Genomic DNA, 18,320 nt, shown 5'->3' on the forward strand with positions numbered 1-18,320 from the left:
CTTAGGGATGGAGATGGATAGGGAGGAGGGGGAGACTAAAAGCGGAGAGATGAGTTCACTGTGGGGGAAGGATAGTAAAGTTGCTGACGCCGTTGTCGAGATATAAAGGGAAAAGATCGCCAGTGTTGGATCGTGTCGGGTAAGGCCAGTTGACGGGTTGCGACCTTTTGGCGTCGGCAAGAGTCTCGGTCGTGAGTACGGTGACGACACATGGCTGATGTTTTTGTTTGTTGGATACGGACTCCTTTTGTGAATAGATCAAATGCTTTTTCTGGAAAGAGATCCTTACCAGGACAGATGAATCACATGGATGGATGCGGGCGGTACATGATAACGATGGCTTTCTCTTAGATCGAGCGAAGTTAGCGGTGGACATAGCAGGGCCGATTGGGACATACAGCAAACCTGGATCAAGATCTGCCAATCACATTATGTCATGATTAGGGCTGACAGACCAGCTATAATGGTCATACTGCAAGAGTATTGGATTCACCAACAAGCATAGCAGCATAAAGGCCAATTTATAACCATTAAATCGAGATATTGAATCCATGAATTGCTCAGACAAATCAGAGGTCTGCAACTGTTGCACCTGTTGGTAATTCAGTCTCACATTCATGATCAATACAAGTCATAATAATAACAATAATAAGTTGACCAGTATGTAGAGATAGATACTGCATGCAGGAGTTGACCAAAGCAGAGAGGTCTGCAACCGCTGGAGATTCAATCTCACATTCATGGTCAGCACAACAGCCATTGCTAAACAAAATGGCTTTTCACTATTAACTCCTCTATGAATCCTCTTGAGATGATGCACACAGACCAAAATTTTCACTATTAACCAAAGAGTCACAGTCACACAAACCAATCTTATATAGATAACATTCAACAAGCTTGAATGCTTTCACGATGAATGATCAAAATAAACAACGGCGCTTGGAGCGAAAATAAATCTCAAGATAGAACACAAATCAAACTACCAATACAATAAAAAAGAAATTTGACTACAACACTCGTCACAGTCCTGTCGGTACAATACTCCTAAAACAAATCAATCTGCCAATACAATAAACAAAAGAACATAAAATTTAAGCGCACAAGGAATAACAAAATTAACTGACGCTACCGAGAAAAATCAGAAGATCAGTCGTTATGTAAGGCCAACCATTTGAAAAAATTATACAATACCCCTAAAACAAATCAATCTACCGACACAATAAACAAAAGAACATAAAATTTAAGCGCACAAGGAATAACGAAATTAACTGACGCTACCGAGAAAAATCAGAAGATCAGTCGTTATGTAAGACCAACCATTTGAAAAAATTATACAATACCCCTAAAACAAATCAATCTACCGATACAATAAACAAAAGAACATAAAATTTAAGCGCACAAGGAATAACAAAATTAACTGACGCTACCGAGAAAAATCAGAAGATCAGTCGTTATGTAAGACCAACCATTTGAAAGAATTATACAATACCCCTAAAACAAATCAATCTACCGATACAATAAACAAAAGAACATAAAATTTAAGCGCACAAGGAATAACGAAATTAACTGACACTACCGAGAAAAATCAGAAGATTAGTCACTATGAAAGATCAACCATTTGAAAAAAATATACAATACTCCTAAAACAAATCAATATGCCGATACAATAAACAAAAGAACATAAAATTTAAGCGCACAAGGAATAACGAAATTAACTGACACTACTGAGAAAAATCAGAAGATCAGTCGTTATGTAAGACCAACCATTTGAAAAAATTATACAATACCCCTAAAACAAATCAATCTACCAATACAATAAACAAAAGAACATAAAATTTAAGCGCACAAGGAATAACAAAATTAACTGACACTACCGAGAAAAATCAGAAGATTAGTCATTATGAAAGACCAACCATTTGAAAAAAATATACAATACTCCTAAAACAAATCAATATGCCGATACAATAAACAAAAGAACATAAAATTTAAGTGCACAAGGAATAACGAAATTAACTGACGCTTTCGAGAAAAATCAGAAGATCAGTCGTTATGTAAGACCAACCATTTGAAAAAAGTATACAATACCCCTAAAACAAATCAATCTACCAATACAATAAACAAAAGAACATAAAATTTAAGCGCACAAGGAATAACAAAATTAACTGACGCTACCGAGAAAAATCAGAAGATCAGTCGTTATGTAAGACCAACCATTTGAAAGAATTATACAATACCCCTAAAACAAATCAATCTACCGATACAATAAACAAAAGAACATAAAATTTAAGCGCACAAGGAATAACGAAATTAACTGACACTACCGAGAAAAATCAGAAGATTAGTCACTATGAAAGATCAACCATTTGAAAAAAATATACAATACTCCTAAAACAAATCAATATGCCGATACAATAAACAAAAGAACATAAAATTTAAGCGCACAAGGAATAACGAAATTAACTGACACTACTGAGAAAAATCAGAAGATCAGTCGTTATGTAAGACCAACCATTTGAAAAAATTATACAATACCCCTAAAACAAATCAATCTACCAATACAATAAACAAAAGAACATAAAATTTAAGCGCACAAGGAATAACAAAATTAACTGACACTACCGAGAAAAATCAGAAGATTAGTCATTATGAAAGACCAACCATTTGAAAAAAATATACAATACTCCTAAAACAAATCAATATGCCGATACAATAAACAAAAGAACATAAAATTTAAGTGCACAAGGAATAACGAAATTAACTGACGCTTTCGAGAAAAATCAGAAGATCAGTCGTTATGTAAGACCAACCATTTGAAAAAAGTATACAATACCCCTAAAACAAATCAATCTACCAATACAATAAACAAAAGAACATAAAATTTAAGCGCACAAGGAATAACAAAATTAACTGACACTACCGAGAAAAATCAGAAGATCACTCATTATGGAAGACCAACCATTTGAAAAAAATATACAATACCCCCAAAACAAATCAATCTACCAATACAATAAACAAAAGAACATAAAATTTAAGCGCACAAGGAATAACAAAATTAACTGACACTACCGAGAAAAATCAGAAGATCAGTCATTATGGAAGACCAACCATTTGAAAAAAATACACAATACCCCCAAAACAAATCAATCTACCAATACAATAAACAAAAGAACATAAAATTCAAGCGCACAAGGAATAACAAAATTAACTGACACTACCAAGAAAAATCAGAAGATCAGTCGTTATGTAAGACCAACCATTTGAAAAAGTATACAATACCCCTAAAACAAATCAATCTACCAATACAATAAACAAAAGAACATAAAATTTAAGCGCACAAGGAATAACAAAATTAACTGACACTACCGAGAAAAATCAGAAGATTAGTCATTATGAAAGACCAACCATTTGAAAAGAATATACAATACTCCTAAAACAAATCAATCTACTGATACAATAAACAAAAAAACATAAAATTTAAGCGCACATAGAATAATGAAACTAACTGACACTACCGAGAAAAATCAGAAGATTAGTCATTATGGAAGACCAACCATTTGAAAAAATTATACAATACAATAGAGGAATCCAACTTGCACTAAACCACCTTGATTAATCATCCAATTAATAGCACATAGTGAATTAACAAAAAACACCTATAAGCAAATATTATTAGCTAGTTTCTGATATTTCATCCAATTATTGTTTCCATCAAAAGATTTTACACTAATTTGTATCTGCAAATATATATCTTAGGACATGTCTTTGATATTCTAAATTGTTTGTACCCTCATACTATGTACTAGGGATCATCTTCAACAAAATTAGGTGCAGATATCAAATGGGTGGTGTATGCATCAACTCTTAGTTCACATACATGGACCAACCAAACACATAACATATGATCCTCTGGATCTGATCATTGTCATCAGGATTCCAAGCTATTATCAAAAATAAAACTAATCTCACAATAATTAGTTTTATCTGGATTCCAAGCAGTTTGATGACGGTGTATCGCACAAATTCCCAAAGAAAAACAGTAACACCCTACTCCTAATTCCACCCATACCCTATATGCATGACTATAGTCGGATGCCACAATTTTATTTTTCTTAACTGTTATCAATAGGACTGCAAAGAAAAGTAAACAATCATAAAATTTAAACATGCTAATTACTAAATATAATATCAGGGTTTCCTCTGTACATAATGTTTTTGACACCGGTACATACTTATACCATCTAACTAAATAAAAACACAAACATAACGGGTCCAAAATTTATACACACAAAATGCCTACAGGTTATCGTCCATAACTGCGCAGGCATGGGCTTGCACGTGCTCACTTCCCTACCCAATCACATCTGATTCTATATTACAAAAGCTACAACTACCAAAGAGCCCCATTATACTTATGCCAAATGCACCGCAACCAAGCTCAAACCACCCTATCAGTGCGGTTTGATGGTGGTGTATTGCATTAATTCCCAAAGAAAAACATCTGAATATAAATTACAAAAATTACAACTACCAAAGAGCCTCATTTTATGTATGCCAAATGAACCACGACCAAGCTCAAACCACTCTAATATACAAGAACCAACACAAATCCAGTTTCATAACAAACAAACAAAGTTTCTCAAACAACATTGTCCATGAAGGATCTCAACAACAAGAACAGTCGTAAAGCACAAGGCAGTATTTCAAGCATATCCCGTTTATCCTACCACTGAATGAGCCTACAACAGTCATCACATATCATGAGGACACACAGAAGAACTCACAACTCAATGACATAATGTAAACTGATCACACATAATTAGACAAATTTACAACATAATGTAAACTGTTAACACATAATTCAAATACATATTGTAAACTGATAATGATACCAACACAACAAAGATTAAAAGACAACATGCAATAAGAAAGCGATAAAAAAAAATGTGGTAATGCAATAATGCAAAAACACAATGTATATATCTGAAAATTAAGAAGCTGAAAGAACTACAAACAGTGTATTCACTGTCCATACTTTTTGTTTCAGGAACCCAAAATAAGCCACAACCCATCAAAATCAAACCAGAGACCAAATATAACGAAACATATCCATATCCATTCCAGAGAGAACAAAAAGATGCAAAACATAAACCCAGCACAAAAGCTAACTATCACATTAGGTGGCCAAAAAGGAGAAAAGAGAAGCGCAGCTTGCAAGTGATTCACCCTCAATTCTTGCCAGGGCATTCCCTAGCGAAGTGGCCCATCTCGCCACAGTTGTAACAGGAGCGGTCACTACCACCGCCTCCCCCGCCGTACCTTCCGCCTCCGCCTCCGACTCCGCCTCCGCCGCCGCCGCCGCCGCCTCCCTGGTAGCAATCCCTGGCGAGATGACCCATCTCACCACAGTTATAGCAAGCACCGCCACCGCCACCGCCGCCGCCACCGCCGCCACCCTGATAGCAGTCCTTAGCAAGATGCCCGGTCTCACCGCAAGTATAGCAAGCCCCACCGCCCCCAAACCCTCCGCTGGCCCTTCCCCTCCCACCACCTCCCCTACCTCCACCGTTAAACCCGTATCCTCCACCGTAAACCCCGCCGCGCATGCCGCCGCCGCGGCCACCACCGTACCCGTCCCTCCGGCCTCCACCGCCACCGCCGCCGCCGCCACCCTGGACGTTGGATCCGTCGGGCCCGGTGACATCGACTGCCTTGGTGCGGCCGTCGTCGCCCTCGGCCACCATGAACTCGACGACCTCGCCCTCGGCGAGGGTGCGGTAGCCCTCGGCCTTGATGGAAGACTGGTGGACGAAGAGATCCTCCCCGCCGTCGTCCGGCGAGATGAAGCCGAACCCCTTGGTGTCGTTGAACCACTTCACCGTCCCCCTCGATCGGCCGCTCGGCTGCGCCATCGGAGCGGAGGATCCGACCTCAGCCACCACGGAGGAACCCTAACCCTAAGACAGAAGAAGGGAAGCTTCTTCCTTTCGCCCACGCTTTCGGCCGATACTTATCGTGGCGTCGCTTTCGGCGAGCGAAGGGCCCCACCCCACGAGATCCAAGTGGAGGCGATGATCGAACGGTCGACGGAAAGAGACATCAAAATATGGACCGTCGGATCGGCTAGGTTTTACTTTGGGGAGGGGGTAGACCACCCATCTCAGCGCATCATGCGCTGGCGAGGAGGATAGAGGAAATGGACGGCGATGATTTGATGGTGGGGAAATTTGCGCCTTAACCTCTCTTTTCTACTCTCTTAATTTCCTCTGAAAAATCAATTAAAAGAAATGGATAAATGAAAAATAATTTATTATGACATCATTTTAGCATCATAAAAGAAGAAATTAGAAGGATCATTATGAATGCAAACAGTAGAAATGGAGAAGAAGCCATGTGAGAGCACTTAATATGTTTCCTCTGTTACATGCATGATTCCTCTTCCCCACTTCAACTACTCCACTCACATTTCTACTGCTGCTGCTGCTGCTACTGCATCGACTCATGCGACAGAGGAAACTTACCCTACTTGTGAGGAAGTGAATGATCCCATGGTTTCTATTCCCATCTCCGATTTAATCATTTACCACACAGATTTTGCCACATGTAATCCCATGTCAATGAGTTTTTAGGTCTCGTAGGCTGATAATTATAAAGTTTCATTAAATCTAATATGGTAGGAAAAATATTCATTCAACCAACAATTGAACCACTTTTAAAATATAAATTGGATCAATCATAAACAGCCTATCGAATCATAGTAATCGAGATTAGTCTTTGTTAACTCGAAACCTTTACCTCATTCCGTAATTAATTTGAGCGTCATAAGGATTCCCTCGAAAACTTATCTCGATCATGATTTTTTGTATATGTCGTAGTCGTCGTCGTCGATGAAACATCGAATTCCCAAGATTTTTTGACCGGCTTGGAAGATTTCTTATGCTAGCTAGTGGATTCAAGTCGAATGAGTTAATCAACGTATCATCTCCTAACACTATGTCAATGATATCTTAGTGAAAAATAGATGCTACTAATCCAATTAAATCTGTTTAAATCATTAATTTTGACTCATTAATTTTATTATTCAAAAATATTTAATCTTAAAATTAATAACAATACACTCATTTAATTTTTATCAACGGATTGTGTTGTCAATAGTATTTCTATATTCTTAAAAACAAAAAAACAGATTAAATGACTAATTTTTCTTATCCCATTTTCGATTATGAATTTCATATCAGCATTGTGTTTTTCTTTTTATTCAGTATTTAACATCAGAAGTGTGAAGATATGCATGAGTTTCAAATAGATCACAAGGTTCATTTGTCCCACAAATTCCATCTGACTCGAGTACTACTATGGAAGATATGAAAATACAGGCATAATTCATACATTTTAATTTATTTCAATATGATCGTCCGATGGATAAAATGATGTTAGATTATGTGATCCTAATTAATTTTGATTAAGATATATTATAATTTTAATTAAGGTTATCAATCAATAGAATTTAAGAGATGATCTTAATAAGTTATTTCTCCATGGATCCTTAGAGTTCTATGTGATTTGTACAATATTACAATGATAGAGGTGATTTATTAATTATCATATGTAAAAGGTATGTATCAATATATCTTTAATCTACGATATTTATGAATTCAATCATTTATTCTACGCTGCAGCATTTATTATTTCTTAGCAGCACACCCAATTTGATTGGGTGGTCTGTGGCAGTGAATTGTGTGGCATTTATTATTCCGTGCCTTCCCAAAAGACTTTAACGATTTTGATTCCCCTTAAAGGATAAATCGTAGTCAATTAATTGTACGGTGTGGCCTCGAGACTTATTAATGTTCTTGTTTACTTAGTAGCCATTACAATTTTACGATGGCAATGGTAAATTCTACGTGCCATAGTTGACCAGACTTATTATATCATAATCTTGTTAGATCTAAAATTTGAAAAGCCAAATGTGACTTTTAAAAGAAGCTCGATCACAAATGTGACTTTAAAAAAAAATTGAGGTAAAATCTTTTTGTATTTGATAGGAAATACGTAGTTAGTCAATCGACATTCAATACGTGATCGTCAGAGTGGAAAGATAAGATAAATATCATCATCTACTCGTTTGTTCATATAAACAAGAGTCCAAGATTATGGGTTGTGCATTTTTTTGTCGCCCCGTGTGGATAGGAGATTAATGAAAGATTTTTAGAGATAGTTAGAGACTAACTCTCCGTAGAATATTCCATAAAATATTTTACCTCTTTATAATTACGTACAAAATTTCATCTATGAAAAGAGGGATTACCTTTTTGATCACTTGTGTCCATACTTATTTACATCTACATCGTGTTGCTATCTTATGCATTAAAGGGACTAAATCAAGAAACCCCTTAGGGCCTCGATCTTTGTGTAAGTGGCATCTAGGGAATTCAATGTTTTTCACCTCGGAGGCACATCGAATAGCTGTGTGCATACAAGACCAAACCACGTCGGGTTGATCAAGACCTCTATAACTTCATCCTAGAACAATTTTTGTGCTAGAAAGAGAGGCTCGTTGTCACATGAATGCTTGCCCATCGACTCTCTCAATGAACACTCGACTAAGGAAGCTTCGTCCTCTTTGACGCATGGTACTTTCACATAAGGGGGGGCAATAGCTACCCTTTGCACACATAAACACATCCACCTCGACAAAAAAATCGATGCAATATTAATGTGTATTCAACGATTCAAGTATCTCATCCCCGGAATGACATCGAGCCATCTACTTTGTCTCAATTGAGATGTTTTTGAATCTCATTCGGTAAAATGTAGATCAAATCATTATGGTAAAAGATCGAGGTTATTTAATGAAAATAAATATGAGAGGTGTCATCCGATAAAAAAAAATAATATTAGTTTATATATATATATATAATGGAATCGCATCAAACTCTATAAAATAGATGGCTCAATCCAACCTGCTGCCATTCTTAGAAACTATGAATGGTTGGCAATGGCCACCATAAATCATGCCGGGCCACAAGAACGAGAATAGCAAATAGAAACTTGCAGATATCTCCTGGCGCAGATCAGATATCCGGTGAGAAAGGATACGGAGAATTCAGAGTCATGGGAGGAACTCCGAAAAGTGGCCATTTCGGTGTTCTTCACACGAAAACAAAGCAAATGAACGAAAAGAGACTAAAAACGAATCAATAAAGCTGAGAATACCTAATACGAATGATCTGCTCCCACTCTACCAAAATTTCCCAGACTTAAGCCATCATGAATTCAGCAAGCACGCGCGTTCCACAAATCAGACGAACAAAATGGTGTTTTGGGCGTGCAACGTAACCTTTTTAAGGATGCATACGGAAGAAGTATGTATGTATGTATGTATGTACATTCCTGGCAATCGGAGACTCGGAAAGGGGTGTGTTTTTTGGGGTGGGGAGGGGGGTGGTGGTGGAGGACTCTCAGTGGTACCCTCTGCGACTCCTCGACTGGTACAGCTCCAGCCTCACCTTTGCCTCCGGCAACAAGGTGTCCACGGTCGGGTCCTGAACCATGTACCCCTGCTTAGAAGACCACTCGAGCACGGTGAGGACCTCGGCCTGGGCCAGCGCCTCGCTGTCGGGCACATGCAGCGCGATGTAGCACAGCAGGATCAATGCCGCGACCTGCACTGCCTGTTCGCCAAAATACACCAGCTGAACCAGGTCTTTCGCCCCTCCCGCATTGATGATGGCCTTGGAGTGATCGAGGTGGAGGTAGTTGTCGGTGCAGGCGAACTTGGTCAGGGCGATCGCGGCCTCTTTTGACACGATGGCTTCCCTCTCGTCGAGCAACCGAACCAGCGGCGCTATGATCCGGGTCTCCGTCGCCCGGAAGGTCCTCGACAAGCTGCCTAATGCGACGATGCAGGGGACGAGGAGGTCGTCGTAGTCGGCCTTCTCTACGATCCTCAGAAGCTGGTCGACCACCGCCCGCGCCGCCGGCGAACTCGGCTTGAACGCGGACCGCCTGAGATCCGAATGCTGCTCCGCCACGCGCGCGATGTCCATCAGGGCCATGGCGGAATAGTACTGGACCTCTTCCGCCCCTTTCTCGAGGAGCACCGCGAAGCAGAGGAGGGCCCGGGACTCGGTGATGCTATTGCAGACGGAGGGATTGCCCTTGGCGAGCTGCCACAGGGCCTTCGCGGCCATGGCTTTCATGTAGGCTTTGGTGGCCGGGTCCTCGAACTCCCGCCCCTTGATGCTGGCTCCGGAGAGAGGCACCTTTTGCTGCTTGCCGTTGCTGCCGGCGACGTGGGGGTTCGTGTGGCCTTTGGTGTTGGCCGGGGTTTTACTGGATTTGGCGGCCATAGTGGACTCGATCACGGAGTGCATCTGGTTCTTGCTGGCGTTCTGGTCTGTGATCGTGTTCGGATGCTTGACCAAGGCCTGCTCGGCGCCGTTGTCGAGGGCCATCGCCGCCGCGGCGTTGGCGGTCGTGTTGGTGCTGTTGTTGGCCAAGACGACGGAGTGGATGGAGATGCCCTTGGAGGGGACGGTGTACTTGCTGTGCTCCTGGACGGTCTCGAAGGCGAGGTGGCTGACGAGGAGGCGGACGACGTGGTTCTGGGCGAAGACGTCCTGGCACTTGGGGTGGCTGGCGGCGAGCTCGGCGACGGCCCAGGCGACCATGGCCTGGACCTTCATGGGGCCGTCCTTGAGGACCTTGGAGAAGACGGAGCAGACGCCGGCGAGGACCATCTGCTCGACGCTCTCGGGGTCGCGGGCGAGGAGGCCGATGGCGTGGGCGGCGCTCTCCTGGCCCTCGGGGCGGCCCTCCTTGACGAGGCGGAGGAGGGGGCCAACGCCGTCCTCCTCGATGATGAGCTTGCCGTAGCGATCATTGTCGCGGGCGAGGGAGACGAGGCTGGCGGCGGCGTCGGCGCGGGTGTCGAGGGAGCCGGTGTGCATGGTGGCGATCTGCTCCCAGATGAGGAAGAGGATGGGCTCGTTCTGGGCGATGGGGGGGAGGCCGAGGTGGGTGTCGAAGTCGCCGTCGTCGGAGCCAGAGGAGGAGGAGACGCGGATGAGCCAGGAGACGTCGCCGATGGAGTTGTCGAGCTGGGTGGACATCTTCTTGAACGCGGTGGCGGGGATGATGGTGAAGAGGCGGCGGACAAGGCCATGGGCGCGGCACTTCTCGACGAGGGCGAGGGCCTTGTCCAGGACCTGCTCCGTGTCGTCCATGATGCGGCGGGTGGGGCGTTCATAGAGATCCGCGCGAGCGGCCTGCCGCAGCAGCCCCGCCAGGCGCTCCGTTTTGGCCTTCAGCTCCGCGCAGTCCTGCTTGAACGAGTGGGCGTCGTCCGCCCATTTACTCACCTGGTCCGCCAGCTGAATCGGCTTGGCCAGGATCTGCTTTACCCCGCCATCTCCCATCATCTTGTCTCTCCTTCCTCTTCTTTACCCTCTCCTCCTCCTCCTCCTCCTCCCCCTCCAGACCTCCACCTTCCGAATCGTCGCTGTCGTCGTCGATGGATCATATAGATGCTAACAGAGATTCACGGGTGGCTTTCTTTCTTTTTATTCGTCTCTGTCTTGTAAGTCGTTTCTTTCACATATTTTATGTTCTCTGCCCAGGAATAAGGGGGGAGACGGAAGGAGAGTGCGAGAAGGGGAGGAGGGCATTTTTGGTCGAGTGGACGGGACGGAGACCAACGCCCATTCCTTCCTTTTTAACCTTCTTTAGGTTGCTCTGACGCGGTTTTCGTTCCACATCACAGCCCCCTCCCTCCTCCTCCTTGCTTCTCTCCGCCTCTCAGTCGAGGGGTCCACACTGCTCGTCCGAGAAGAAGCCTGTTTCCTGTCCGCCCCGAGGCCGCACATGAAATCCCAGACACCGCTGTCGCCGAATCTAAATATAACGTGAGACGAATCCTCGTGGACCCCACACCCGGGCAAGACGGGTGGGCCTCGGCCGCACGCTGGGCGGGGTCCACGGAAGACGAGGCCAATGGGAGGAGTGGGCTTGAACTCCTGACATGCCCGTTCGCCGGAGTGGTACGTGGCCTGTCGCTGGCTGTAACAGCGGCCTTCGTACCGTCGAACTCACCGGACGACGCGAGGATGGAGAGCCAGTCACGTCGTGTGGTGGGTGGCTGAGGGAAGAGCTCACCGACTGTCATTATGTCGAGCACTCTAAACAGATGATGAGATGTCTCTTCGAGAAAAGGTGGGTGAGGGAGCTGATGGCGTTCCGACCCATCCACCACACAAACGACGAACGCTACAGCCGAATCAGATGAAGAGACTATTGCGACTGCCAACGTGGACGTCCACCGAGGGAAAGTTTGCAAGACAAGTAGGCTATGGTTCACACTCCATCCACCCAAAATACATCGCCTAAGTCACGCTAAAGCCTTTTCTTCGGATGCGTGAAGTTACGGACTGCACCGAACGTCACGGCTCAGCGGGTGGCTCGCAAGAATTAAGAGATTAACGTCGATAAGTTAGATTTTAGTTGTCCACACGTTGGAGATTTGAATCCAACATGGGTCCAATCTCTCGGACATCGGTGTCGAGCAGATAAAAGATCTCAGCGATTGGCCCTACAAGATGAAAGTCCTTTAACGACGTACATATCATGTAATCAATTTTTAATTGGACGATTAATTAATTATATATTTTTTGTTTTGATGGGAGATTGGGAATCGACAGGATCAACTTTAACTACTGGGCCGTGTCCGAACCAAGTCAAAACTTCTCCCTTTCCCATAAGGATTGATGGACCCATATAACTCAATTTAGATCCAATGCCCACATATGTCTCGGCCCAAATAACTCAATCAATACGCGCGACGTTTTCCTGCTACTGCCCAAATAACAAGAATAAGACAGAGGAGTTGCTTGCAAAGGTGCAACTACCCGATTACTTTACCACGACGACTACTATTCCCCAACGCACGAGGACGGTGACCGGCCATGGATTTGCCGGTCGACCAACGAGCCACCCATCGCATCCTCGATGGATCACAAAAACTCGAGCACCTCTTTCTTGAAGAAAACTTTGGTCGACAAACCAACGACGTGAATTCAAGCGACTTCACTCGAACCAACGCAGAAATAGAATCCACGAGTAGTAGGTGCAGCAATTACAGTGGTTGGTCTGTCCCTGCAATTATGGGTGAACCTCTAAATCCATGATGGTCTCCTAACATGAACAGAATCATAAAAGATAGATTTGAAGCAGAACCACCATATTTCCGATCCAAACAACAATTTCCATGTTAAACTGAGCACAGACACATTTACACATCTCAAGTCTTTTGTCGCAGATGAAAAATGGGGACGCCTATATATGACTTCGATTTTCTTATACAAATCTAACCAAGGGAAATTGATGTAAAACATCCCTCAAAATCTGTACACTGATGTGGTGGATCGGTCCGAGTGCTACCAGCACTGGTCCGTCTCCCACGTGCGAGGGCGGCGGCGACCGGTGGAGTACGACGACGTCCACTGCGAGCGGAAGGGCGCCCACCGCCGGCCGGCGTCCACCGCTGTCATGACGCTGCGGTCGTAGTCGGCGCGCTTCTCCGGATCAGAGAGAGTCTCGTAAGCCGCGTGGACCCGCATGAACTCGACCGCGGACGCGCCCCTCCGCTCGACCGCGGCCACGTCCGGGTGGCACGCAAGGGCAAGCCTCCGGTACGCCGCCTTGATCTCGCGGCCGGATGCGCCGGCGGCGATGCCGAGCACGTCGTATAGCGTCACGGACGAGCAGACGGCAGGAGGGGCTGCGGCGGCGGAGGCGGCGACGCAGCGCGGGGGGCGGAGGAAGGATTTGGGGGAAGCGAGGCACAGCGACGATATCATGGACGAGATAGATTTCCGAGTTGGGTACGGGAACCACGTCGGTCGCTATTTTATATAGACGCTGATGAGGAAGACGAGTCGCGCAAGGGAAACTCGATGGCATCCAACGGACAGGCTTCGATCAGAGGCGGCCCCAAAGTCTTCTTAATCCGCGTGCGTGAGCTGTCTGATGGCAGCGAGATCCCAATTCGTCGGTGGAGGCGCGGTCGTTGCGTTTCGTCCACTGAATCGTAGTGGAAACCCGGTTTTCCACTCACCAGACGACACCTGTACCGGGCAAGTGGATTCGCTCGCCATACCCACAGTTGTCTCTTTGTTGATCATGGCTCACAGTAATTGAACTGGATCATGTATCGAATCAGTAAATCTGAACCGTCCAATTTAATGTTCCAAGGAATAGGGCCATGATTTAGTAGATTGTGGGGGGTGCGATCTTGATTAGAAGTCCAACAGCCAGCATGGCACCGGTGGTGACATAAGAGTTGACATTTGGATGGAAAAATAGTGATAGGAGGGTTGAAAAAAGAAGCGTTGACATTTGGGTGGTAAAATAATGATCCGAGGGTTCAAAAAAAGAAGCATTGACAAGTAATTCATTAATTGGGCATACTCTTAAGAGATCTGAAAAAGTCAGAAACAAACATGATGCCCTACACTGAAGCCGCAGTGGATTATACTTTGGGACGGTCATCATTATTGACAATAACTTGAGCTATTAAAAAAGGGATACACACAATACACAAGCTCCTAGTATATGACAAAACAAATTGATAGAACCTAATTTTAACGAGTGCTGTTCCTTAACCTTTCTACAACGTTGATGGTCACTCTTTTAAATTACGGGACGTGCGTCCTTCATTTCACGTTGAGTAGAGTCGAGTGAAACCAAACTACTTGACTCATTGTGATCGTTGACCATGAAAGATTTTTTTTTTTCTTTGAACGAGGGACCTCTTGCCATACACTAATGGGTGTATTCGTTGTTATCATATAGGGGACTAAATTTTATAACGTGTGATCGGAGAAATGCTATATATATTTTATGACAATCGAGGATATCTTTTATACATACGATCACAGGATGGCATCCGATCGAAAGAATTGATGCTTGATAGCGAGTGTCATTTCTGCCTGGTATAAAATATGGTTCCCGATAAGGACGACCTGTCACAAGAAATATGCTTTACGAAGATCATAGTTCGACCAATTTGATCTTTTCATCCTTTCTTTTACTGATGATTGAGCCGCATGACGTGATGGGCGGTCATAGTGGACTATTATGACAACTTACATTTGCGTCGGGGTACAGTGAATTATTCTTCCTTGGGGATTGAGATAGGGTTATCCACCGCCCGGGTGGATATGCGATTGAGGCAATATATTCGTCCTTTCAAAAGCGAAAATTAATTGCGGTCCTCAGAAATGTTTAAAATGATAGGGGAGAATTATTATTATCCATTCCCTTCCCGAGGGTGGGAGAAATGCATTCGCTGCGTACGAGTTTCTAATAGTATCTTGGTAATGGTATTCCTTTTCTTATTTTATCCGCACATCCTTCACGCACCACTAGTCTATGGGTCGCAATTGAAGAACAATGTCGGTGGGTGACGCTCGTATCTTTCCGGAGCACTCGAGTTCCACATGGAATCAGGTGCGAGAACTCTGCCGCACAGCACAAAGGGGTGGTGGGTTATCATATCAAACCCAATCCACCGGCAACAGCACCGGCGGCTACATGCAGCCTTCCCACCCGCCACTATTCCCGCTGGGCCATCATCGACCACATCCACTCCACGCTTTCCTTCGGAAAAGGAGATACCCTGATCAAATGATCCTCGCTCGACGACCGAGTAGAAGAAATCAAGAAGAGTTAAAAATCCCACCGGCGATGAACTCGGCATCCGTATTAGCTTCCTATTTTATTGATCGGTGATGACATGTATATAGGTTTTGAACTCGACACAGACACCGATGACGACGACGACGATGAAGATATGATAGTAACGATACGAAACCTAACTTGGCGACGATAACACACGACGACAACTCGAGATCGACGATAACACATGATCCATCGATTATTTCAACGCCCACCACGAAACAGTGTAGAGCAGGTAGATCGACGTGTGCTTGCGATCTAAGACAGCTGCCCGCAGTCGGCGACGACGACCGGCTTCTTGGTGGACCCGCTATGGGAGCCCACCGCCTCGATGGCCTTCACCACGTCCATCCCCTCCACCACGCGGCCGAACACCACGTGCTTGCCGTCCAGCCACGAGGTCTGGGCGGTGCAGACGAAGAACTGCGATCCGTTGGTATTCTTCCCGGCGTTCGCCATGGACAGCACCCCCGGACCCGTGTGCTTCTTTACGAAGTTCTCGTCGGCGAACTTCTCGCCGTAGATCGACTCCCCGCCGGTGCCGTTGCCGCAGGTGAAGTCGCCGCCCTGGCACATGAACCCCGGGATCACACGGTGGAAGGTGGAGCCCTTGTAGTGGAGGGGCTTCCCGGAGCGCCCCACTCCCTTCTCGCCCGTGCACAGCGCCCGGAAGTTCTCTGCCGTCTTCGGCGTCACGTCCGCATACAGCTCCATCACGATCCGCCCCACCGGCGCGCCACCGACGGCCATGTCGAAGAAAACGCAAGGGTTGGCCGCCATCTCCGATCGATCGATTAGGGTTTCAGGTCACGCCCCCTTCCTGTTCGATTGTTTGCGCTCTTCTGTGACCGGAGTCGTTGGGTCATATAAAGGAGCTGACGACGAGAGATATTTGGTCTATGAACAAATCTAGACCGTCGATGAAGAGACGCGTGGCGGAATCACAGTTTCGATACGGCTTTGTGAGTAGAGCAGCGGGGGGTTAGCTTAACCACATGTGGGGTCAAAATATCAGGGTTTGGGTTTGAGGGCGTGGTGGGAGGTAAAGCCATATGCTGTTAGCCACGTGATTAATGGGGCGAGCGGCACATGACCACGAGGGAGGTGGAGGCGTCCCCGCTCGCCACCGCGAAACCTGATGGACACGTGATAATCACGTGTAAAACAGTGTTCGTGGCACGTAACCACAACGCGTAAATGATACTCGAAAATCCTACCAGCTTTGTAGTTACCTTGTGGGACCCGATCTGGGTCCGCTGCTTCATCCAGTAACTAACTTATCACAGGACCAACACCTCAGATGAAACATTAAACTTGTGCAGATTGGGCCTTTCAGCCCGAGTGTGAAGTCGAAGCCTTCGACGGAGGACACCCATCCAACAGCTGGTGCTTCTGAACTCCCAGCCCGTGCTACGTGACCTCAGGAGGCGACGATCCAAACCCACATCCCCAGCGCAAACCCTAATCGTTACTCTGTCTATATAAGGTCGCCAATCTTCACCAGTTATAAGGCCGCAGCCACTCGCTCCATCTTCTACGACCTTCTATCTTGTCTCGATCAGTAAGCTTATCTTTTTTGGTTTCTAGTGTCGCTTTTCTTGTGTTGAAATGAATTTGGAGGGGTTTTGCAGTGACGACTCACAGTTTGCAACAGAAGCATGCATGCAAGCATGCGATGTTGCTTTTGCATCTTCCATGACTCTGATGCAACAAACCCCCTCCCCACTCTATAAATAATAAAAAAAATCCTTTTTTTGTGAGTTCCTTCTTTTTTTGACTCGCACAAATTTAGTTTAAAAATGATTATTTAAGAATAAAATATAAGATCGGATTGGAATTCTAGATGGAATCTCTTCTTCTTTTTTTTGTTCCATTGATTTCACGATTGATCGGATGATCTCTTGCTATTCGTTGAGGATCACCTAAAGAAACCCTAAAGAAATGTCTATTTCTTTGTAAAGAAACTCTCATGGTTCCCAGTATGAACTTTACAAGAGATTTTGCCTTCTATTTTTGATTTATAAAAGGGAACGCTTAATCGTCGATGAACCCTAAAGAAATGCCTGTTTCTCTTTGTAGTGGTGCAAAGAGAAAAAGAAACGGTGTGAGAAGAGCATGGCAACTGTTTAATAGGAGTAATCGATGAACATAAAGAAGATCAATCGATAACCCTTGTCATCAAAAGCGCGAAAGCCTAACTTCCAAGATCAATCGATGAACATAAAGACGAGGAGAAAAGCGCACGCCTCGGAAATGCGAACAAAGCGTAACGGAAGTGACGAGGAAGATCACGCGTACCTCGGAGATGCGAGGAGAAAGCCTCACCAATCGCCGTTCCTCGGAGATGCGGAGGAGAAGCCCATTACGAAGGAAACGCCGTGGCGGGCGGAGGGAGCGCCGATCGAGGGAATTGATTCCATGCTACCCATCACGACCTCTATATGGAACCGCAACAGTTCGAATCGTCCGTACTTTCGTGCACGCGTGCGAACGGCACGCGTGGTGGTCGACTCGCTCGATCAAATCACGCTCAAGTCGAATCCGAAATCGACGGCCGACATTTACCGACGGATAATTAATTTTTTGGA

At 45.0% G+C, this 18,320-nt stretch overlaps 4 protein-coding genes across 4 annotated transcripts; all 4 read right to left on the reverse strand.

Annotated features, from left to right (window-relative positions):
* Positions 1 to 4,955: 4,955 nt before the first annotated feature.
* LOC103994319 (glycine-rich protein 2) lies at positions 4,956 to 5,994 on the reverse strand. Its single transcript, XM_009414648.3, has one exon. It carries the CDS (start codon positions 5,907 to 5,909, stop codon positions 5,226 to 5,228), a length of 684 nt encoding a protein of 227 aa, XP_009412923.2. The 5' UTR covers positions 5,910 to 5,994; the 3' UTR covers positions 4,956 to 5,225.
* Positions 5,995 to 9,169: 3,175 nt separating this feature from the next.
* LOC103994308 (uncharacterized) lies at positions 9,170 to 18,103 on the reverse strand. The gene is made up of 2 exons (XM_009414637.3): positions 18,031 to 18,103; positions 9,170 to 13,149 (listed from the first exon to the last, which is right to left on the reverse strand). The coding sequence occupies exon 2, from the start codon at positions 11,418 to 11,420 to the stop codon at positions 9,459 to 9,461; it is 1,962 nt and encodes a 653-aa protein (XP_009412912.2). The 5' UTR covers positions 11,421 to 13,149; positions 18,031 to 18,103; the 3' UTR covers positions 9,170 to 9,458.
* LOC135628902 (chaperone protein dnaJ 11, chloroplastic-like) lies at positions 13,238 to 14,152 on the reverse strand. Its single transcript, XM_065135881.1, has one exon. The coding sequence runs from the start codon at positions 13,851 to 13,853 to the stop codon at positions 13,431 to 13,433; it is 423 nt and encodes a 140-aa protein (XP_064991953.1). The 5' UTR covers positions 13,854 to 14,152; the 3' UTR covers positions 13,238 to 13,430.
* On the reverse strand, positions 15,743 to 18,052 carry LOC135628901 (peptidyl-prolyl cis-trans isomerase-like). The gene is made up of 2 exons (XM_065135880.1): positions 18,031 to 18,052; positions 15,743 to 16,574 (listed from the first exon to the last, which is right to left on the reverse strand). Exon 2 carries the CDS (start codon positions 16,510 to 16,512, stop codon positions 15,991 to 15,993), a length of 522 nt encoding a protein of 173 aa, XP_064991952.1. The 5' UTR covers positions 16,513 to 16,574; positions 18,031 to 18,052; the 3' UTR covers positions 15,743 to 15,990.
* Positions 18,104 to 18,320: the final 217 nt, after the last annotated feature.

Source organism: Musa acuminata, chromosome BXJ3-1 (assembly GCF_036884655.1).
Source record: "Musa acuminata AAA Group cultivar baxijiao chromosome BXJ3-1, Cavendish_Baxijiao_AAA, whole genome shotgun sequence".
Classification (NCBI taxonomy): Eukaryota; Viridiplantae; Streptophyta; class Magnoliopsida; order Zingiberales; family Musaceae; genus Musa; species Musa acuminata.

Coding starts and splice junctions, on each gene's coding strand:
- LOC103994319 (XM_009414648.3), bottom strand. CDS start 5,909: ATGGCGCAGCCGAGCGGCCGATCGAGGGGGACGGTGAAGTGGTTCAAC.
- LOC103994308 (XM_009414637.3), bottom strand. CDS start 11,420: ATGATGGGAGATGGCGGGGTAAAGCAGATCCTGGCCAAGCCGATTCAG.
- LOC135628902 (XM_065135881.1), bottom strand. CDS start 13,853: ATGATATCGTCGCTGTGCCTCGCTTCCCCCAAATCCTTCCTCCGCCCC.
- LOC135628901 (XM_065135880.1), bottom strand. CDS start 16,512: ATGGCGGCCAACCCTTGCGTTTTCTTCGACATGGCCGTCGGTGGCGCG.